This window comes from Quercus lobata, unplaced genomic scaffold, assembly GCF_001633185.2.
Source record: "Quercus lobata isolate SW786 unplaced genomic scaffold, ValleyOak3.0 Primary Assembly Scq3eQI_310, whole genome shotgun sequence".
NCBI lineage: Eukaryota > Viridiplantae > Streptophyta > Magnoliopsida > Fagales > Fagaceae > Quercus > Quercus lobata.
In genome coordinates, this window is record NW_022154778.1 from 1 (window position 1) to 23,988 (window position 23,988).

Consider the following 23,988-nt stretch of genomic DNA (forward strand, 5'->3'; position numbering starts at 1 on the left):
TTTTGTTAAATTTTTTTTTTCCTTTTTTTTTTTTTTTTAGAGAGAAACTTAATTTTTTTGACGTGATCGTGGTTGTTTAGGTTAATTTGTGGAAGGGGGTCAAATTTTATTTTCCTTCGGCTTAATTCAAATTAGGCCTTAATATATCAACAAATATTTATTTTGTCCTACAACTTTTGGGGGCCAGGCCCATGGGCCCTAGTGTGGCTCCATCCTTGAACTTTGGGTGCAAAGCAAATGTGCAATATATTAGGCTTTATAATTAAATTTTGCATATGATTATATTGGCCAATAAAATAAAAATAATATTATATTTTTCCAAAAAAATACTAAGTGTGCAATAATTTGTTTGAAATTATTAATAGAGTTTCAATCTATTTCTGATAATTTTACTTTTTATCATTATATCAAGATATCAATCAGTTTTTGGTGTAAGCGAAAATTGAACTCCAAATCCCTTAATCAATTAGTAATGACCAAACAAAACAATGACTAATGACTTATGAGCAAGCAAAACAATTTTTATTTGCGTCTAAAAAAAATTAATTAGTATCTTGATTTAACGGAAAAAAAAAAAAATGGATATGTCAAAAAACGGCAAACCGTATTCGCCTGTTGTGTCAAACTATTATATCTTAGACTCTGTTATTCTAAATAGCGTAAACGACCCGAGAAAGATTGAGAGAGAGAGAGAGAGAATGGCACAGGCAACCAAAGAGCCTTGCAAGAAAGAAGCTTGCGACATCCAAGCTTGTCTCACCAAGAACAACTTCCTCCCTCAAAAGTACGCTCTCTTTTTATTTTTATTTTTATATTTATGTATTCGTCAACCTCTGTTTGGTTGCTGAGAAAGTATGCGAGAAATTTAAGTTTTTTTTTTTGAGAAATAAAAAAATTGTCCTGTTTTGATAACTCGGTTTTTTGGTGGGTTTTTGTTCCTAACTTGTAGCTGTTTTTTTTTTTTTTTTTTTTTAATATGAAAATTCTTTTAGTGATGAATTGGTGGATTCTGATGATTTAGGCAATTATGGCTTACAATATTGATTCAATTGCTTTGAAAATTTTTGATGATTTATATTGATTTCAATGGTTGAATCTTTCTGTGCTTTGATGATTTATGTTATTACTATTTTGGAAAGACTAGAGATTGTCTGTGATATTTAGACCAGATGTTAAATCAGTTCTAACTAAAATCAAATTTGATGTTCGTGATACACAAGGAAATCCTTAAGATGGAGTTGTGAAGGGTAATTGTATTGGGGGTAGAGTTGCTTCGATAGTCGATGGGCTTTTGCAACTTAAATGTTGCAACCAACTTAAAATGTGGTGAGGCTGTTCCTTAGCTTTACCCATGGTTGGTCACTTGGCTTGCTTGTCTAAATGTGATTCATTGCTTGAGGATCAAGTAAACATGTGCTTCAAAAAAATTCGACACTTTATAATCTGTGATTTAGAAAGGTGGCAACTTTAGGCACGGGTTTTCTATCTGATGATATCTTATGATTAATTGATTACTTTCTAAACCATTAGCAGACCAAACTTGTCCTATACCACAAATGGGCAAAATGGGGTTTACTATAATTGATTTGTGTGCTTATCCATAATTGAAGTCTCCTCTCATGATATGCCGGCATATTGCACAATTGGGGTCACATAAATCCATCATGATTGATTCTATTCTGAAGTCAAAACACTCTTGCAACTCTCTTATTGGCTTGACTCTGTTTCTGCTTTATGTATGAGGTAATGCAATATGTGGGGTTTGTGTTTCTAAACCTTCACAGTTATTTTGGATTGCAGATGTTTTTGAGTTGTAATGTAGAGCAGAAATCGTTGCAGGCTCTAAATTCTAATACCAATTTGATGTAGGATCTTTGGGAATTTGGCACTAAAGTAGGTTTCTTGATAAGTTCATCAAGGCTTCTTGAATGAGGTCTGATGTTTAAGGACTTAGGGATGGTTAGATTATAAAAAAAAAAAAAAATTGAATCTTAAAATAATTTGATGGCTGTTTGGTATTAAACAATGAATTGAAGAACAAAGAAACAGCCTAGGCCATCATACCTAGGTTTCCTTAAACAACCATGCCACATAGGAACGAAAAGGCAATTTACACCTTTAAAGTTACTGGGCATTCATTGAACTCATCTCTCTTCAAATTCTGAAAGAATACATTTATATTGGATATTCCCAATCCTTTTTCTACGAAGACTGGGGTTCCTCAATATAATAGAAATCTTATTAAAAGAACTTCAAACCAAGTAGGAAGCTTTTACAGAAAAATAGGAAAAGAATAATACTAATAAAAGAAGACTCATGGCCTTTAGCACAACTCATTCCAACAAATCTTAGACCTGCATCCATCTTTGTTATCATTTGTTAATACTTTGCACTGTAACCATTTTCTATAACTTTGAGAGTTATCTTTGACACTATATACAATGTATCAGCAATTACTGTTGGTTTTCTTTTATATGTCAAGAGCGTCCCTTAAACCTCTAGATTCCATTCTAGGTGGTTTTATGTAAGGAGATGTTAAAGCTTCAGTTGAAATCTCAATCTGCGTAATGTTGATGCCATTGCAATATTTTCTTTCCTTTTTAAGAATTGTTTATTTAAGCAGTGTTTTCAAATGGTGTAGGTGCCTTAAAGTCATTGAATTGCTGCAGTCCTGTTGCGAGAAATGTGAATACAAATCAACACATTGTGCTTCTGTCTCTGGACTTTTGAAGCAGAAGCCCAAGTAAAAGTTCTTACCAGACAAGTTTAGACAATAATGGCTAATATAGCTCTTTGTTCTGCCATGTTTTGGGCAAATGCTGCAGAATGAAAACACTGGATGCAGTTATTGAAATTTTGGAGTTAGCATTGCTCATTGGAGAAGCTGATTCCAAACTAAATGCAGTGCTTGATTGGAGAGGCGAAGAAAACAGTAGCATAATTCTCTCATTTCAACAAACCTAGTGAAATTATGAGATGGGGATTAGTATTACTAACTATTGAAATATGCATCATTTTAGAACTTGGGTTTTTTTCCTTCCCCCAATTTTTTAAATATATCTCTTATAATAAGTGATATGAACTTCACCAACAATTGTGATGAAACCCAATAACAATGATGGTTTGGAACCCCAAGATCGTGTAGACAAGATTTGTTGAGCCTTGACCCGTCACCTAACCAGATGAAAACCAAGACTACGATAGAATTGAAATGCCACACCAAGAATTCCTAAGAATCTCTCAAGAATCAAAGGTGATAAGTTTGGTTGTTTGAACGCCACAATATTAACTTGATAAGTTCAAGAGTTCTTTTAAGAACCAAGAGGATCATAGGACTCACAAGGAGAATAATTTTCTGAATACCAATCTGTTTTCTTTAAAATTCGTACTACCAGATATATACTTGGAACAACCCTCCAAGAATAGGTAAAAATCATAATTACAACTTCAAAAACAACACAAAAATTAATATAATCAAGTTCCCACGTTTTTTAGTTTTCTAGGACTTCCAAAGGCAGTCAAAATAGCTAAAGGACTAGAATTAACATGCCCAGTCAATACCAAGATGTCTTCCCATTTAATATCCTTGGAACTTAACAAATTCACACCCTTTTATGGTCATACCACGCTAACAAGACATCTTCTCATTTAATATCCTTGGAACTTAATAAGTGTCCAAGAGTCATGCTTATCCCATAATTAGGATAAGCATGACTCTTGGACACTTGTCACTTTTCTTTGACTGTCACCTTACCTTAAATGCAACAATTGCTACATACAAGGTTGCAACAAATTTTCTCCATTTTCCTTAATCAAATTTAACAAGTAATTAAGTTTCTCAAAAAAGAAAAAAAATGTTAAATGTATTTTATTTCACGTATTTTAATTTTTAAGTATTAACTAATGTACTTTGCTCATTAAAAAAAATAAAAACTAACTAAACAAGTATACTTTTGCCTTCAGCATTTCAACAGCTTTATCTTGTTTTCGGAATTTGTATTTTCAACTATTAATCGACACCAAGATGACAATCAAATGCAAAACAGGTCGTTAGCCTTCCCAAAACCCATGTCAGATTGGTGGATTCAAAGAGATAAGGTCACACAATCTTTATTTAATTTTCATTAATCATCGAATCAAAGAGTCCATTAGAAAATATCTTCCATTTTATTTCAAAACTTAGTTTTTTTGGGTACTATAAATAAGTTGGTAGATTATTGCTTTTCCAGTCCTTAGATGGAATCCCAATCTTATTTTTTATTTTATTTTTTGGATGAAAAAGGGAATGCATTAACAGCAACTAAGAAGCAACAACAGGTTCAAGACGAAGCTTGTCATAATACAGACCAATAGAATCTGAGCTCATAAGCTTTAAAATATCAACAGGCGGACTATCATATAAAATAAAGTCCCTATCATGTCTTGCACCCAATCTAGCCAAAACATTGGCACACCTATTATTAGCTTTACAATAGCAGTGACTGATCTAGACTAGGGGAATATGGGAAATCAACTGCTTGCAGTCATCCACAATGGGGAAGGCAACATTGTTAGAATAACGAGGATTAGCAAGAAGACCAACGATAGATTTAGCATCAAGCTCTATATCTACAGTTGTTAACTGAAAATTTTTGCACATAATAAACCCATCCTTTAGGGCCCACAGCTCTGCAGGAAAACTAGTAGAGATCCCAATGTTTCTGGAATATCCACCAATCCATCCTCCTACCTCATTTCGAACTATGCCTCCACTACCTGCCATAGGCCGGTTTTGAAACACGACATTATTCCTGTGTTTCCAGTTCATCCAAATGGCAAAGAAGAACACGGTTTTTTGTTATCGAGAATTATAAGTCATTTGTATATATTAAATAAATAAATAAAAATGTCATAGTATTAGACTATTAGTCATGCACAGAATTATTTGAATTTGAATTTTACTTTTTTTTTTTTTTTTAAAAGCTGGTGACTTGACCTTAAATAGTGAAAACAAACACAATCAAGTTTGAGATTTATTTTTATTGCGTTAGTAGAACTGGATTTCATTTTGGGAGGAGTTTTCACATTTTCTAAATTTATACGTGATAATCATTTTTTAAAATTATAAAAAAAAAATCGTGGAAGGCATTAAGCATGAGCCCCATGGACCATGGCGCCTCTGGTCTGGTCTTCAAGTATTGCCAGTTCTAGATTTTAGTTTGAGTAGCAAACAGACATAATATATAAATATATATATATATATATATTATAACATTAATTAGAAATTTTAATGTGTCACACCCATTTATCATCAAGTCTAGTAGAAAAAAAGTCTAGTAAAAGAAAAACGAAAGAAGAGGAAAAATAGCAGATACAATTATTTTAAGAGAAAAAATGTCAGACTATTATAATATTATTGAGAATATAAAATTATAAATACAAAAAACACACACACAAACAAAACTGCATGAGAGAGGGAGGGAGAGAGTCAAACGGGCAAAAATGCCGCGGATGACAAAACGCGTGAACTTTGAATGCGTAAACACTCATTCAACTATTGACATACGTAATTTTAATTACTCTATTAAGCTTCCAATTCTGGCAGCATTAATTGTAATTTACTCCCTAATTTGTTTTAGAGAGAGAAAATAAAACAGTGTGATACTGACATAAACAGTCCACAGTCACACCCTACATTACTTCAGTTTCTTTCTGTCACCTCCTTTAATTTCTCTCACTTTCTTTTCATTAGTGATAAGAGTGATATAGTGACAAACAAACATGCATGTATGAAGACTGAGGACTGAAGAGTTTCTTTATATATGTGTCACCACCTTTATGATTTGGCACTGAATTCTAAGGAGAATTAAAAACTTTGTTTTGGGTTTTGGAAAGGAACCCATTTTTGTTTGCTTATCAAAGGTCAATGGGTACTGTCTTTATTTTGAGTTTCTTCTTTCTCATTATCTCCATCTCACCTTCTTGTAAGTACCTGAATTTTCTTTTTCTCTTTTCCTGTTTTTATATTTATTTGTTTGTTTTATCAATGAAATGAGATTCTTTGTTAAGTTTTAATTTTTTTCAAATTTGATTGAGGTACAGATGGGTATGATCCATTAGATCCTCATGCCAATATAACCATTACATGGGATCTCATGCTTCAAAATGATGCAACATATGATGTAAGTTTTTTTTCAATTATATTTTATTTTAATGATTTACTATCATATATTCTCTTTTATTTCATTTCACTTATTTGTGCATTCTTTGTGTTTTTTGATTGTTAAGACTTGATAGAGAGCCATTATTTAGGTTTAGGCAGCAGAAAGATTAGATGTTATTCTTTCATTCTTTGTACTTTGCTGGTTTTCTTGTCCCATCCCCATTCCCATAACAATTTTTTTTATTTTTTAATAAATAATTTTGTTTTTGATATGAGCAATATCTTTGACTTGGCCTTCATGTGATTTGTGATAGTACTTTGTTGTCTTTTTGTCTGCTTGGAAATGATCAGCTGAGGCATAACCATAGTAGTTTACTCTTTGCTGTTGATTTTCTGTCCAATCACTGTGCGCCACATCATATCACTTAGGGCATTATACAGTCTTTTAGAGTTCAGACCTTCTTTTTTTTTTTGGATGTATTCAGACCTATTAATAGAGGCATGTTTGGTGAGATAATAGAGGCCCCAAAACATTGTGCACGTTTCATCTTGCTCGTTGCTCCAATCTCTTTTTTTTTTTTTAGATCAAATCACAGCAAACAAACTGAGCAATATTATTATTATTATTATTAAAAGGAAAATTATATGATTATTTTTTTGTCAAGTTATATTATGGCACGTGGGAGCTGAAGTGTTGAAGGGAGCATTAAAACTAAATTTATTTTTAAGATTTTGTTTTGAATTTGAAATTGAAATTATTTTTGAATTTGAATATATAATTTAGTTTTAATGTTGAGGGTTTTAACTTTTAAGGGATTTCATTAGGCTATTTTCGTAAATCGACATGCCATGAGTATTTTATCAAATACTTACTTCAGGCTAGTAGACAAGGGAGAAGAAAATTCCATATTAAGTATTTTATAAAATTCAACCAAAAAAGTTCATTTCATGCTATAGTATAAAGGTAACATAAACTTGATTACCAAATAAAAATAGAGAAATACCAGTGCCACAAAAAGTTTCATAACTTTTATCATAATTTGTCATGTGGCGAATTGTGAGTGGTGGAGATGTGGACCCCCATAGACCCACTAATAATTCTCCACCACTTACATGGCAAAAATTGTGAAACGTTTTGTGACACTAGCAATTCTCATAAAAATAAGAAGAGATTTTCATTGATATCTTACTATATTTGCACTCTAATTTGAGTAGGAAAACATTAAAATCTAGAATTCTGAAAATTACATAAACTATTAAAAATTATAGTATGCTTGATCATCCAATCTACATCAACATTCAAGAACTTGGACTAAAGGACATTTCCAATTGCGAGCTTTGTTTAGGGACAAGTGGTAATTCAAACTTGTTGAGCCATTAGGATTGTTGACACCATTTTAGTGGTTTCTAGCCATGCTAAGGCTTCACCTTAAACCATTTCTTCCTCTTTTACTCCAAAAAGTGCATGAACTTAACTTAAAATTTTTTTAATAGGCCTTAACTAGTTGTTGAATTATGTGATTGGAGGAGAATGTGAATACCATATCTATAATGTCATCACACTATATATCAGCCACGTAGATTATATATTTGGTTGTTTTGTTATTTGTCCTAGCTTTTATTTGATGTTGTATGTGATAGAATCTTTGCTTTGCTAAGATGTTGATTAACTAGTATTTGAAAAGCATACTGCATATTTCTCAAATTTTGCTCCTGCATCAACATAATGTGCACCGAAACATCATTCTTTTTTGTCTCATATATAAAAGGTCATGCCTAGTGCACTAAGCTCCCATTTTTATGGAGTTTAAGAGAGGTAATTGGCTCATATGTAACAATTTATTTTCCACATTTGTAGGTAAGGGTATCACTCTACAACTTCCAATTATTCCGGCATGTGGACCGGCCTGGTTGGAAATTGAGTTGGACGTGGATAAGCGACGAGGCAATATGGGATATATGGGGAGCAGAGGCCACAGAGCAAGGAAATTGCTCTAGATTTAAGGGTGGAGTACTTCCACATTGTTGTGAGAAGCAGCCAGTGATTGTTGATCTCATGCCAGGAGCACCATATAACAAGCAGTTTAACAATTGTTGCAAGGGAGGGGTACTAACCTCTATGACACAAGACCAAACTATGTATGGTGCTGCTTTTAGGATGAATGTTAATAAAGCTACTATTAACAATACAGGCAATCGCTTCTCCATGCCTTTAAATTTCAACCTAGGTGTTCCTGGATATACTTGTGGAGATCCATTTCAAGTTCCACCAAGCAAGTTCAAGGCAGATGGAAGCCGTCGATCAACACAAGCTCTTGGTAAGTATTGAAGTTTCTAAAAAAATTTCTTATAACTTTTTTTGCAAGTTAGGTTGATTGAAAAAGTTGTATGTAGAAAAAAATGAAGTTTTAAAAAATTGCACTTAAAAAAATTGTAGTTTGAAACTGTTTTACCAAATAGGCACATCATTTTCATTGCCTTTGGTGAAAATGACAATCACATTCTACTCCAATCAGTTATTGAATCCTGGGAAAATAATTTCTATTGAATACCATATCTATTAATCCTGGAAAATATTTTCCAGATAAAACCGAGTCTTTTTTTATTTTTTTTAAATTTATAGGCTTGTTGTCTTGTACATCTTCTTTACAATACACTATGATAATGGTATCTGCAAGACTGCAACATCCAATACCAATCTTCCCTTTCCTTTCTTTGTCAGTCAAAACAAATAGAATTCAAGTATGTTGATTGAAGGATGTGTAGGTACTATCATTGATAAGTAATTTCTGAAATTGCTATATTATTTGAGATTATATTGTATGGTTTAATGATGCTCTACTTGTTCATGACATAATTTTTTGGGTTTATGCTAGAGACTTGGAATGTAACCTGTATTTACTCGCAATTTCAAGCATCACTTACTCCAAAATGTTGTGTTTCCTTATCTGCATTCTACAATAGTACCATTATTCCTTGCCCCCAGTGCAGCTGTAATTGCGAAGGACTAGGTGGAACAAAATGTGTAAAGTAAGCCCTCCTTCTCTTTCTAATATATTTCTTGTTGTGCTTGGAAACAACATCTATAGAAGTTTAACAAGGCAAAACTAACATATTTGTATTAACTTTATATTATTTTGGTAATATAGTTCCTAAGCAATCTGATTAAGAGAAGGGGAAGAGATTCAAATAGTTCTTTGGGCTAATTGCAATTTTCCCACCCCTCCCTAAACTATGGGGTCAAATTTAATCCCCCTCTAAACTATGAAGTCAAGCATTGTCACCCCTAATAATTGGTAATAAGCAAAATACCTCTGGTTATTAACAGTTTTCGTAAATTTCAAAATTTTAACGAAAATTGTTAAGGGTAGGGGCATTTTACTTATTATCAATCAATCAGGGTTGGTTGCTTGATTTTATTGTGTTTGTGGTGAATTGAACTGGACTCCATAGTTTAGGGGGTCGGGGGTAAAGTGCAATAGTTTTTTTTTCTTCCCCTCCTTTTTTTGTCTAGTAGTTATATTGTCAATTTGGACATGTGAGACATGATTGTTCAATGACCATTTCAACTTTCCAAGTGTCTTTTCTTCAAGTTGCTTCCAAGCACCTTAATTTCTTATGACTTTTATTATACCACCTTCTCTTCCTTCATTTTCAAAGTACCCGTTTCCATTTTGTCCCGACTTGCAGGTCTGATAAAACTCCTCCCTTGTTGGAGCTACCACATGCAAATGATGAAGAACCACAACCTTTGGTGAGGTGTTCTAACCACATGTGCCCCATAAAGGTGCACTGGCATGTGAAAGAAAGTTACAGAGAGTACTGGCGAGTCAAAATCACTATCACAAATCTTAATTATGTTAAAAACTATTCCCAGTGGAACTTGGTGGTGCTACACCCCAACTTGAGAAATGTCACTGAAGTTTTCAGCTTCAACTATCTGCCCCTTAATCCGTATGGAAGCATTAGTAAGTCAAACCAAAACCATGCCATTATTAATTTATTATTATATCTTAAATACATATGGTCCCTAAACTTTAAGCCATGAGCGATTTTAGTTCTTGAAGTTTAAAGTGATCACTTTTAGTCCCTTAGATGACGTTGTCAAACTAAAAAAAATGATGTGTGATCACTCTATTAAATACAATAGGGACTAAAATGGATCACTTTAAGTTTGTTATAGACTAAAAATGATTCCTTTAATCATTTGAAGTTTGTTAGGGACTAAAAGCACGATCACTTTTAATTTTGTTAAGGACTAAAACTAAAAGCCATCACTTTAAACTTTGAGGACTAAAATTATTCATATGCTAAAGTTTAGGAACCAACATTATATTTAATAACTAATACTACTACATGAGCTTCATTGAGGCTTTTAAGCAGTCAAGATTTAGTAGTACTACTTAGTATAGTGTAATGAAGTTAAGATTTAGTGACCCAGTTATTGTATTTGTTTTATTTTCTTTTCTTCCCCCCCTCTTCCCTTACCATAATGAAGTCTTTTGGTATATTTTTCAGATGACACAGGGATGTTTTGGGGGATTAAGTACTACAATGACATGTTACTTCAATCAGGACCAAGTGGAAATGTACAAACTGAGATGCTACTAAACAAAGATCCAAGTATTTTTACTTTCAGAGAAGGATGGACTTTCCCAAGAAAAATTTCTTTTAATGGTGATGAATGTGTCATGCCTCCTCCAGATGAATACCCTAGGCTCCCTAACAGTGGTCATAGTGTCACAGAAAAGCCTTCCCTAATTTTCTTCTCTTTGTTTTTGCTTATAGTACTGGTGCTTTGAACAATAGGTGTCTTGCATTAGAGATTAGGACTTATAATTATAAATATATATATTCATTTCCTAATGTATCACTTTAGCTCATAATTTTGAAACCAAAAATATGAGATCAAGTAGACATGGTATGATTTATCATTGAAGAATAGCAGTATTAACAAGTAGACATAATTAGTTTTTTATTATATTGTATACAAGTAGATTTCTGATTCACCATTCCACTTGTCCTCTTGGAAACAACACAGAATTCTCTGAACTGTATGAGTGATTTTCATTTACATTTACTCCTTAAAAGATAATTCTAGTTTTCTAGGATGGAGTACAAATTAGTAAATTACTTTAGAATGTTCCTGACATGATTGCTGCTGTTTAAAGGTGGGTGAATTAGGTTACTAATCTTGGACAAAAACAGAAAAGTGGTGGCGAATTCAAAGTTTTAAACACTAGCAAATTTCCTAAGTGGAGTAAAACATGGTAAGTCCTGTAAGGCATTCACTGCTTAAATATATTCAAAACCAGATTTTAATGCGACCAAACCATTTAAATAATGATTTTTTTTAGTTATGCTAAAAAATCCTACACTACTACTCGAACCCGATCCCCCACCCCTAAAAGGGTTCTAATTTCTAAGGCTTTAGGAAGTACATCCTGTCTAACAAGTGGGTGGTGGATAATCACCATTTAAAATAGGGAAAAATTTACAGATGTCTTAAAAATATTGGTTTATGAAATATTTTTAAAAATTTTTTATAAAAAAGGAAAAAAAAAACAATTGATGTTTTAACGGCTTTTTATATTTTTCATGAAAATTGTATCAAAACTTTTTTTAAATTGTTTATTAACAATTTTCAAAAAACGCTCATTAATAAGACCTTTTAAAATAATGATTTGCCAACCAATACAATAGATAATAGTTGATAAAGTGGGTAAAAAGGAATGGCACTACAAGAGCAATTTTCCAAAACCATTACAGTGTCCTCCACTCCATAGACTCCTATATTCGTTTTTGACGATTTAGATAGCGTTCAACATTTTCTTTTTCATCGAAAACTATTGCAGATTAAGACAAGTGAAAAAGGTATATGCTTATTGCTCTAAAAGAAAAGAGAAAGTTGAAGGGACTTTTCAATTTTTTATCGTCCATCTTTGTAGTTGTGGTTGTCTTTAAATATTAGATTCGGAGTAAGGCAAAGCAAAGCGAGCATATTCCAAGCATTAAAATCAATCAACAAAGTTAAAGAAGATACATACAAAAAAAAATGATGCTGAAATAATGGCAAAAGTGGCTAAATAGTTTTAATTTTTAAACTATATATATATAGTTAAACAATCTATTTTTCAATCTATGTAGCAAAATACCATTGTTTTGAAACTCGATATTAAACATTACTGATGTCAAGTTTCAAGCCGAACTCGACATTAAAAGTATCGAGTTTTATGCGTATTTTGACACTTAATTTTTTTTTTTTTTTTAATTTTAAATTTTGCTTAGAACTCAACATTGCTAATGTGGAATTCCACTTAAAAATATGCATAGACTCGACATTGCTAATGTCGAGTTTCAATCAAAACTCAACATTAACAATGTCGAATTCCAAAAGAGTGGTATTTTGCTAGATAGTTTGAAATGAGAACTATTTGGTTACATAGTTTAAAAATTGAGCCTATTTAGCCATTTCCTCTTCAAATAATTTGATAGTTAAGTTATGAAAATTTGAACTGTGCCAATTAAGTTACAATACTATGATGCTGAAGTTAAAACTTATACAATTAACTGTTCTACTAATCCATTAAAGCCATTATTTTCGTAGGGCATACGATCATACAAAGCTTCAACATTTATCAGGACGTGTCAAATAATTTGCTACAAATTGAATTTGACTTTTTTTTTCTCCTCAAAAAAAAAAAAAAAAAAAGAAAAAAAGAAAGAAAGAAGAAAATAAAATAATTCACAAGCTGACTTTATAAATGCATTGGCATCATAAATAGTTAGGAAAATCGGCCAGCAAGGATATGTTGGGGACATTAAAAAATTTCTCCATATATATTAATGGTGATGTAGTGGATGCCACCCAGACCCAGCACTGCATTAAGTATATAGCATTTAGGACCAAGACTTTTGAGTTTTGTCACCTGCTCAACCGACATCATATGTTATTTCCCAACAACCCCCATATCTTATATCATTCACCCTAGGAATTCTGTCTCATCTGCCTGTAGTACCCTCTTTCAATAATATAAATAACAATTAATATAATTAAGGTTTTAAAAAAAATTAGTATCCCAGATATATATATTTATATATATTGAAGATGATGAAATATGAGTCCTGACGGGCCTACCTTAATGGGCCTGACGGATATAAACTGTTGGGCCTATGTAGAGGTGATCCTGCGCGCCTTGGAGGCCCATCGCTGAGGGCCCATAATCCGAAATGACCAAGTAAAGCCCTGAAAAGATTGGTATCAGAGTCCCACATTGGAAAGATATGGAGTTCTAGAAGAAAAGCCTACTCTCCACCACTATAGTCCCACATTGGAAAGATCTGGAGGTAAAGAGCCACCTCTCCACCACTATAAAAGGGGCCGACATTCTCACAAATCGAGGTAAGATGAATTGACCCCTCCCTAACGCTTTAGAAAGTGGAAGGACGAATTCTGACTTGACCTTCGGAGAGTGTTAGGCTGGCCCCATACCGGTGCTCTCTAAAGGTTTTCTCTCGATCGCTTTTGTCGTGCAGGTTCGATTTTGAGTCGCGAGCACGGTGTGACCCATTGGTGACAAATTTTCAACATCATCAGTTGGCGCCGTCTGTGGGAAATCGGTGTGGCACTTCATCGCTTCCTAGACAAAAGAGTTACATGGTACTCACGCGCTCAATGGCAACCACGCATGACGTCCAAGAAGAAACCCCTACGACTGCCCTCGAGAAACAAGTCAGGACGCTCGCCGCAGCAGTGGAGCGCCTAACCAAACAAAACCACAAAACCACGACCTAGAAGAGCAACTGAACCAAAAGACTGCGGCGGTCAATAACCAAGGAGCGGATCAGGAGGGGACCAGCGCTGAAAGGAGAGATCAGGACGGACAACAGGAGAGTAACGCCCCGAGCAGACCAGTGCGACGGGACGTTAACATCCCTACCCTGACGGATACGACTCCCCAATCCATCATCGTGGAGATGCAGGCGATTAAGGAACAGATGGATGTAATGATGAACGCTCTCAAGGGTCGAGTGTCAAGTGATCTTGACGACCTTGTCAACAGGACTGACTCGCCCTTCACAACAGCCGTCAACTCCTTCCCCCTGCCGAATAAGTTCCGCATGCCGAGTATGGACAGTTATGACGGAGTCAAGGACCCCCTAGATCACCTAGAGACCTTCAAGACCCTGATGCACCTTCAGGGAGTGGCAGGCGCGATTATGTGCAGGGCCTTCCCTACAACCCTAAAGGGCGCAGCAAGGATTTGGTTCAGCCGACTAGCACCCAACACCATCAGCACCTTCAAGGAACTAAGTGCTCAATTTACTACGCACTTCATCGGAGGACATCGGTATAGAAAATCCACGGCTTGTTTAATGAACATCAAGCAGCGAGAGGAGGAGACGCTGCGGGCCTACATATCACGCTTCAATAAGGAAGCGCTCTCGATCGACGAAGCCGACGACAAGATATTGGTAGCAGCATTCACGAATGGGCTGAAGGGGGGTAAGTTTTTGTTCTCCCTATACAAAAACGACCCCAAGACCATGTCGGAGGTGCTTTACCGGGCCACCAAATATATGAACGCTGAGGACGCACTATTATCGCGAGAAGATAGACCCAAGAAAAGAGACAGACAGGAGGATTCTCAACAGGACCAGGGGCGGAAGAAAGGAAGGATGGGAGACCGAAGGGAGGACAGACGTCCAAAACCCATGGGCGGAAGGTTCGCAAGTTTCACCCCGCTAAACGCGCCGATTGACCAAGTCCTAATGCAGATTAAGGATGAAGGGTCCCTGACGTTCCCAGGAAAGCTGAAGAGTGACCCCAGCAAAAGGTCCAGAGACAAATATTGCCGCTTTCATCGTGACCACGGCCACGACACGGCCGATTGCTACGACTTGAAGCAGCAAATCGAGGCCCTTATCCGACAAGGAAAGCTACAGAAGTTCGTCAACAAGGGGAGAACGGATCAACCCCCGCAGGAGCAACAACTCCGCCGAGAAAACGAGCGACCAAGACCCCCAATAGGAGACATAAGAATGATAATCGGAGGGACTACTGCGACCGGATCGTCAAAGAAGGCTCGCAAAACATACCTTCGGATGGTACAGAATGTCCAGTTGACGGGCAGAGTGCCAAGGATAGTAGACAGAGAAGTCCCTATTGTCGGGTTCACGGAAGATGATGCACAGCGCCTACATCATCCACACGACGATGCCCTCGTCGTCAGCATGCGGACAGGAGACTACAACGTGCACCGAGTGCTGATCGACAACGGAAGCTCGGCCGACATCTTGTACTATCCAGCATTCCAGCAAATGAAGATTGACAGGGAGCTGCTAATACCGACAGACGCCCCGCTCGTTGGTTTTGGAGGGAGTAGGGTATTCCCTTTGGGCTCGGTAACATTACCGGTGACAGTAGGAGATTACCCCCAACAGATAACTAGGAACGTGACATTCTTGGTGGTCGATTGCTCGTTCGCTTACAATGCTATTCTTGGACGGCCTACGCTCAACTCGTGGAAGGCGGCAACGTCAACTTACCACCTAATGATCAGGTTCCCAACGGAATATGGGGTAGGAGAGCTACGCGGAAGTCAAGTTGCCGCACGAGAATGCTACGTAGCTATGATGGAGATGCAAGACCAAATCCAGGCTTTGAACATAGAAGAGCACCGAACGGTGGCGGAACCCACAGAGAAGCTGGAGGAGATAACTCTTGACAGTTCCAATCCGGACAGAACAACCAAGATCGGAATGCATGCCAAACCCGCAATTCGTCAAGAACTCGTAGCTTTCTTGAGGAGCAATAAGGATGTGTTCGCCTGGAGCCATGACGATATGCCAGGAATCGATCCCTCGGTCATGGTACACAAATTAAATGTATTGCCCACATTTCCACCCGTCCGACAAAAGAAGAGAGTGTTCGCACCGGAACGGGACCAAGCAATAGCGGAAGAGGTCCGCAAACTCCAAGAGGCAAGCTTCATCAGGGAAGTCTACTATCCCGATTGGCTGGCGAATGTGGTAATGGTGAAGAAAGCGAGCGGCAAGTGGCGGATGTGCGTGGATTTCACCGATCTCAACAAAGCGTGCCCTAAAGACAGCTATCCCCTTCCAAGAGTCGACGTCCTGGTAGACTCGACGGCTCAACACCAATTATTAAGCTTCATGGACGCTTACTCGGGTTATAACCAGATCCGCATGCACGAGGCCGATCAGGAAAAGACTTCGTTTGTGACCAGCCAAGGACTATTCTGTTACAAAGTAATGCCATTCGGCCTGAAGAATGCAGGGGCAACATACCAAAGGCTAATGAACAAGATGTTCGCGCAGCAAATCGGGAGGAATGTTCAAGTCTATGTCGACGATATGCTGGTAAAGAGCCGGAAGGAGGAAGACCACCTGGAAGATCTAAAGGAAACGTTCGGTACGCTTCGATCCTACAACATGAAACTCAATCCGGGAAAGTGCGCATTCGGCGTAACGGCAGGTAAATTCCTAGGGTTCATGGTATCCCAAAGGGGGATTGAGGCTAACCCGGACAAAATCCGAGCCATAGTAGAGATGGCCCCCCCGAGAAATGTGAAGGAGATACAAAGCCTTAACGGCAAGATAGCGGCGTTAAATAGATTCGTGTCGAGAGCCACGGACAAGTGCTTGCCATTCTTTCGCACATTAAAGAAATCCTTCGAGTGGACGGAGGAGTGTCAGCGAGCGTTCGAGGAATTAAAGACATACCTATCTTCACCACCACTATTGAGCCCCTCGCAACCCGGTGAAGAACTTTTCCTCTACTTGGCTGTCTCCCCTGTCGCCGTCAGCGCGGCCTTGATTAGAGAAGAGGGTAATGCACAGAAGCCTGTATACTACACCAGCCGGGCACTCCGCGGTGCCGAAGAAAGATACCAACCTATGGAGAAACTCGCTTTCGCATTGGTCACGGCGGCTCGCAAGCTCAAACCTTACTTTCAAGCCCATACCGTGAACGTAATGACCGACAAGCCCTTGCGAAGGGCACTGAGTAATCCTAAAGCCGCAGGTCGACTGACGCTGTGGGCAATAGAATTGAGTGAGTTTGATATCAAGTATAGTCCGCGTGTGGCCATTAAAGGACAAGTTGTAGCCGACTTCATAGCAGAGTTTACGCGTGACGAGAACAATGGGGCAGAGGAACCCCCCAAGTGGAGCATCTACACCGACGGGTCATCCAATCGGCGAATTGGAGGGGCCGGCATAGTGTTGCGGTCACCCGAAGGAGACAAGATCGAATGTATGGTCCGTCTAGACTTCCCCATCACCAACAATGAAGCAGAATACGAAGCAGTGGCGGCAGGACTAGACCTAGCCAAGGCTGCCGGAGCGGAAAGTGTGGCCGTCCATTGCGACTCTCAGGTCGTGACCAATCAAGTAAACGGAGACTACGAATGCAAGGGGGAAAGGTTGAAGAGATATCTTGATCAAGTGAGGACAAGAGTCAACGGGCTAAAAGCGACGGTCGTCCAAATCCCCAGGGGAGAAAATGAGCTCGCCGACCGGCTAGCCAAAGCCGCCTCAGCAGAACATGTGACGACACCGGGTAATGTACTTTCTTTTGCTCAACTCTCTCCACTAATAGACCCCGACGATGTGCAGGAGATTCGCTCTGAAAGAAACTGGGCCACCCAGATAACTTCATACTTGAGGGACGGGTTACTGCCACAAGAGAAGGAGGCAGCGAGGAAGCTGAAAGTCCAAGCGGCAAGATTCGTCCTGATAAAAGACATTCTTTACAAGAGAGGTTTCTCCCGCCCTTACCTAAGGTGCCTCGGGGTTGAGGAGGCAGACTACGTAATGAGGGAAGTACACGAAGGAATATGCGGGAACCACTCTGGATCGCGATCGTTGGTGCACAAACTGGTACGGGCTGGGTATTACTGGCCAACCATGCAGAAGGATGCCGAGTCTTACGTTAAAAGCTGCGACAAATGCCAGAGGTTCAGCAATTTTATCGGACAGCCAGCCGAGGAGCTGACCCCTATGACGGCTCCATGGCCGTTCGCTCAGTGGGGACTGGATATCATGGGACCTTTCCCAACGGCGGTAAGGCAGCTAAAGTTTTTGGTAGTGGGTATTGACTACTTCACAAAATGGGTAGAAGCGGAAGCCTTGGCCACCATTACAGAAAAGAACATTAGAAGTTTTGTTTGGCGGTGCATCGTATGCAGGTTTGGTATTCCTAGAGTCCTTGTCTCGGATAACGGGAGGCAGTTCGACAACGGCCACTTCCGGGATTTCTGCACACAACTAGGAATAAAAAACCACTACTCATCGCCCGCCCATCCTCAGGCCAATGGCCAGGTTGAAGTCACGAACCGATCCCTGCTAAAGATTATCAAGACTCGGCTCGAGGGGGCAAAAGGAATATGGCCCGAAGAATTACCGAGCATACTATGGGCATACAGGACAACGGCGAGGACTCCGACAGGAGAGACGCCATTCAGACTGACATACGGGAGTGAGGCGGTCATCCCCGCAGAGGTTGGCCTCACAAGTTACAGGGTTCACAACCATGACGAAGGCAGGAACGACGAATCTATGAGGCTACAGCTGGACCTGATAGATGAGGTAAGGTCGGCGGCGGAGCAAAGGATCGCAAGATACCAGGATCGCATGGCCAGACATTACAACTCCCGGGTCCGACACAGAGACTTCCAAGTAGGAGACCTGGTACTCAGGAGGGTCATGGGTGCAGCTAGAGACCCTGTACAGGGAAAACTCGGCCCCAACTGGGAAGGACCTTACAGAGTCACGGCATGGAAAAGGAAAGGAACATACCACCTGGAGACTACAGAGGGGGAGAAGCTACCGCATCCATGGAATGCTGAGCATTTGAGGAGATACTACCAGTGACAGTAACACGGCGAACGACAACCAATTTTCCATTTGGCCTTTATTAACTATTTATAAGTTTTTTTTTCTTTAAACTGTGCTTCTCTTGCTACAATCTTGTCGTGCCTTTTTTAAGCCCAAGGGGGCAGGCACTTTTCCTTTACGCATCCCTATAATTAGATATAATTATGATCTTCTTCTATTTGGATGTCATTACAATTGTCCTCAAAGTTAACGAATGCTAGTTAAAAGTCCATAAAGTGGACGGTATAGCCTCCACAAAGTGGACGGGACGGTGAGAATTATACAAGTCCATAAAGTGGACGGTATTGCCTCCACAAAGTGGACGGATCACCAAAACGGTGAGTAATTCCTACAAGTTCATAAAGTGGACGGTATAGCCTCCACAAAGTGGACGGATCACCAAAACGGTGAGAATTATACAAGTCCATAAAGTGGACGGTATAGCCTCCACAAAGTGAACGGATCACCAAAACGGTGAGTAATTCTACAAGTTCATAAAGTGGACGGTATAGCCTCCACAAAGTGGACGGATCACCAAAACGGTGAGTAATTCTACAAGTTCATAAAGTGGACGGTATAGCCTCCACAAAGTGGACGGATCACCAAAACGGTGAGAATTATACAAGTCCATAAAGTGGAAGGTATAGCCTCCACAAAGTGTACGGATCACCAAAACGGTGAGTAATTCTACAAGTTCATAAAGTGGACGGTATAGCCTCCACAAAGTGGACGGATCACCAAAACGGTGAGTAATTCTACAAGTTCATAATGTGGACGGTATTGCCTCCACAAAGTGGACGGATCACCAAAACGGAGAGAATTATACAAGTCCATAAGGTGGACGGTATAGCCTCCACAAAGTGGACGGATCACCTAAACGGTGAATAATTTAATAAGTCCATAAAGTGGACGGTATAACCACCACAAGGTGAACGGACCATCGACTTGATAAAAAACTATCCATAAAAATGGACGGATAGTATATCGTATACGTCATAGACGGGTCCGATTAAAGTTGAGGAAAACTTTTTGAGTGGACGGATAAACAGAACAGTTTGTCCAAATTAACCCTTAATATGCAAGGAGACGGAGAGAAAATCCCTAAACGGATACAAATAATGAAGAAGCATATTATGAAAGAAAAACATTGTTCAATACAATAGCAAACTTAAAACAAACCGTTTACAAAGTACTAAAAATATTTAAAAAGGGGATGGATCCTCCTCAACAGTTACAAGGGTTTAATCAACTTTCTTGGCGTCGGCAACAGGAACCTCCTTCGGCATAGCGGACTCTCCGTCACCCTGAGCTGCTTCGTCTCCAAAGAGGTCCTCCGTGTTGTCTGAAGCGACGGGCAAAGCAGATGTCTGATCTTGGTCGCTGACGGATATCATGGAGACGTCCAGCTCTGGGTAGGCCTTCTTTATCTGACGGAGTGCATCGTCGAAGCCTTGAAGGAATGATCCCCCGAGCTCCTTCAACAATGCCTCTGAGTCGCGATACTCGTTGACGGCATCTTCCTTGGCCTGACAGAGCTTCTTCTTCAGGTCCTTCACTTCATCTTCCTTTCCCCTCAAGGCCTTCTCAGCTTCTTCCGTCCTCTGTTCGAACTCTTGCCTGGTCTTCTCAGACAGTTCAAACTTCTGCTCCATTTTGGACTTCCACTTGTACAGTTGGCTAAGCTCCTCCTCCGTCTGCCCAGCCTTTGTCCGTACACGCTCCAGAGCCGCTTCACGGTTGAGGCAGCGATCCATCAAACCCTTCATCATAACTAAGGACTGAAATAGGCAAAGTCAAAGTGTTAGATTGAGAGCAAAGAGTGGACGGGCATACAATGACGGATGTAAACTGGTAAGAAAAAACAGTTACCTGTCCAACAGCGAATAAACCCGTCTCCCCCATTGCCTCCGTCGAATGATTCCCCAGATCCTCATAATCCTCTGCGGAAATTATCGACGAAAGTTTCTCCAAGGCATATTTCGAGTCGTCACGGAGAAGGGAAGGGGGCTTCTCCTCGTTGACGGGTGGGGCATGCATTAAGCCCTTACCGGTTCCATGTTTGGCTTGGGTGACGGTCTTAACACCTTCAGCCATCAAGCCCACAACAGGTTCCAAGGAAACCTTTGGCTGCTTGTATGGACGGTCAGACTTTGGCGGCTGCTTCCTCTTAGCCGACGACCCCGGCATCTTAGGAACAACAACTTCACCCGTCTTCTTTTGCTCGAAGGCTAGTGATTTTATCATCGCCCTTCTCTTGGCGTCGTCCATTTCTGCAAATACAGGACGGATTAAGATTTTTACTCATTAAAAGCTAAGTTCAAGAGTGAAAGTTGACGGACTCACGTTTGTGTATTCTTTCGTCGTATGCAATGGCCTCGCGAGTAGGTTCTGGACCGTCACAATACCAATGTATTATTTTTGGATTCACTAACTTGGCCCAGGTCCTTTCTTCCGGCTTAGTTTTTCTGCAAATCTCTTCAAGGAAACTGAACTCCTCAAGGCTAACTTGCGGGCGCCGTCTACCTACAAAGAAAGACGATCAGAATATACACATAAAAATGGACGGATATGAAAAGCAGAACAAAACTAAGACGGGTGCATACGCAATTGGTTTATCACTGCCCAGGTTGTGTCAACGGGCAGGTACTCCGTCTCCCCTGGATGGTTCATCCATCTGCTACCCTCCAGGAAGAAGTAACGACTCTTCCAGTCTCTATTTGAGTCTGGGGTCTCAAAGATCACCTTCAACAAGGGGCTCCGACTAGCAAAGCTATACATCCCCCTTGACCCAGAGATCTCATCTGGACGGTAGTTGTGAAGAAATTCACGTACCGTCAGTCTCCTCTCTCCGTTCGACCATGCACCATAAAGAATCTCCATGGCTATGAAGACTCTCCAGGCGTTAGGGGATATCTGTGTGACGGACAGCCCTAGGTAATGCAAAAGTTCCCTATGAAGTGTAGAGAGCGGGAACCGGAGTCCTGCCTTCAACGCCTGCTCGTAAATCCCGACACCCTCTACCCCTTCATAGTAACACTTCTCCGACACATGGGGCAGACGGATGGAAACGTAGTCCGGTATTTGGAAGTTAATTCTAAAAGTGCTGAAATGTTTCTCCCTGATGACGGATGTGAACTTATGCACTGTCCACTCTGGCAACATGATGAACTTCCTCAGTCCATCAGCACCTACAACGGACTCCAGTGCCTGATTCCCGTCGTCATCAGAACCATCTACTTCAACTATCTCCACATCCTCATCTGTAGAGGACGAAGAGGAGGCGGACGGACTCCTATCTTCGCCGGGACTCTCTTGGTCCTTATGACCAGACGGGTATACACTCTCGTATTCCGTCCCGTCACGAACCACCGACTGGTTACTTGACGCACTAGACATTTCCTACAATTGACGATAAAACCTAAGACTGACGGGTTTGTAATCACTGACGGGTATAATAAGCCTAACAACAATGCATGGACGGAAATGTACTTGATAATGTATTGAAGTACTTACCACACTTGGCGGATTAGGGGTGACGGTTGTTATAATCGGTAGATTCTCGACCACGACGGGGTGCTCTGACAAGGTTGACGGTTTCGCTTTGACAGTCGTTTTCAGGGTAAAAATTGTGAAAATGGTAGTAAGGCGCCTTATATATATATAGGAGATGCACGGAAGACGAAGCGACGCTTCGATCCTATACAACGGCCACTTAGAGATTGACACGTGTCATGCTCAATAAATGCTGATAACCTATCAGTACACTTCAACAAATTGAACCCTTCATGTAACCATCAACTTGATGAGTCTTCTCCTGACGGGTTGATCCGTCTGGAACCGTCATCTTATCTTTTATGAATCCGACAATTAGTGTAAACTTTCTTAGCCTCACGGATCTCATTCCGTCATTAAAATACCCGTCATGCTCGTACTTTGTGATCGTCACCCCATTGATCCTCTGACCTAGAAGCGGATGGATCATTGGGGTGAAGGGGGCAACTGAAGATGATGAAATATGAGTCCTGACGGGCCTACCTTAATGGGCCTGACGGATATAAACTGTTGGGCCTATGTAGAGGTGATCCTGCGCGCCTTGGAGGCCCATCGCTGAGGGCCCATAATCCGAAATGACCAAGTAAAGCCCTGAAAAGATTGGTATCAGAGTCCCACATTGGAAAGATATGGAGTTCTAGAAGAAAAGCCTACTCTCCACCACTATAGTCCCACATTGGAAAGATCTGGAGGTAAAGAGCCACCTCTCCACCACTATAAAAGGGCCGACATTCTCACAAATCGAGGTAAGATTAATTGACCCCTCTCTAACGCTTTAGAAAGTGGAAGGACGAATTCTGACTTGACCTTCGGAGAGTGTTAGGCCGGCCCCATACCGGTGCTCTCTAAAGGTTTTCTCTCGATCGCTTTTGTCGTGCAGGTTCGATTTTGAGTCGCGAGCACGGTGTGACCCATTGGTGACAAATTTTCAACATCATCAGTTAATAAATGTATGGGAACTAGCCAATTTACCTATTTATAGAGGCATTTTTTTTCAGAGTATTTGTCAGAATAGTTTTTAGATAATGCGTATGAATAACATTCCCATTGTTAGAAGGCAATTTATTCAACCAAAAGTACTACCCTATAAAAAGATATTTAAATTGCAACTACTAAATGATGTCGGAAAGCTATTGAATTTGGTAAAAGAGAATTCAAGCTATTGCAGATGTTACAAATCACTAGTTAAATTTACTCTGCATTGCACACTTAAAACTTAAAAGAGAGCACATTTTAATTTTGACAACAAATAAAGAGAAACGTTATAGATAAATAGCAATGTGAGCTATCTATGCCAATCTCTTTGCCAATGTGAGCTATCTAGCTACTACGTACTTTCAGTCATACATAGCTTAAAAAACATAACTAAATTAGCCAAGGTTATTCAAAGAAAA

At 39.5% G+C, this 23,988-nt stretch overlaps 2 protein-coding genes across 2 annotated transcripts; both read left to right on the forward strand.

The window, feature by feature from the left end:
• The first annotated feature begins 660 nt into the window (after positions 1-660).
• LOC115973348 (cx9C motif-containing protein 4-like) lies at positions 661-3,022 on the forward strand. Its single transcript, XM_031093608.1, has 2 exons — positions 661-784; positions 2,642-3,022. The coding sequence occupies exons 1-2, from the start codon at positions 699-701 to the stop codon at positions 2,745-2,747; spliced, it is 192 nt and encodes a 63-aa protein (XP_030949468.1). The 5' UTR covers positions 661-698; the 3' UTR covers positions 2,748-3,022.
• Positions 3,023-5,598: 2,576 nt separating this feature from the next.
• Positions 5,599-11,151, forward strand: LOC115973343 (COBRA-like protein 6). Its single transcript, XM_031093604.1, has 6 exons — positions 5,599-5,963; positions 6,082-6,161; positions 8,001-8,460; positions 9,019-9,172; positions 9,833-10,110; positions 10,661-11,151. The coding sequence occupies exons 1-6, from the start codon at positions 5,906-5,908 to the stop codon at positions 10,942-10,944; spliced, it is 1,314 nt and encodes a 437-aa protein (XP_030949464.1). The 5' UTR covers positions 5,599-5,905; the 3' UTR covers positions 10,945-11,151.
• The last annotated feature ends 12,837 nt before the right edge of the window (positions 11,152-23,988 follow it).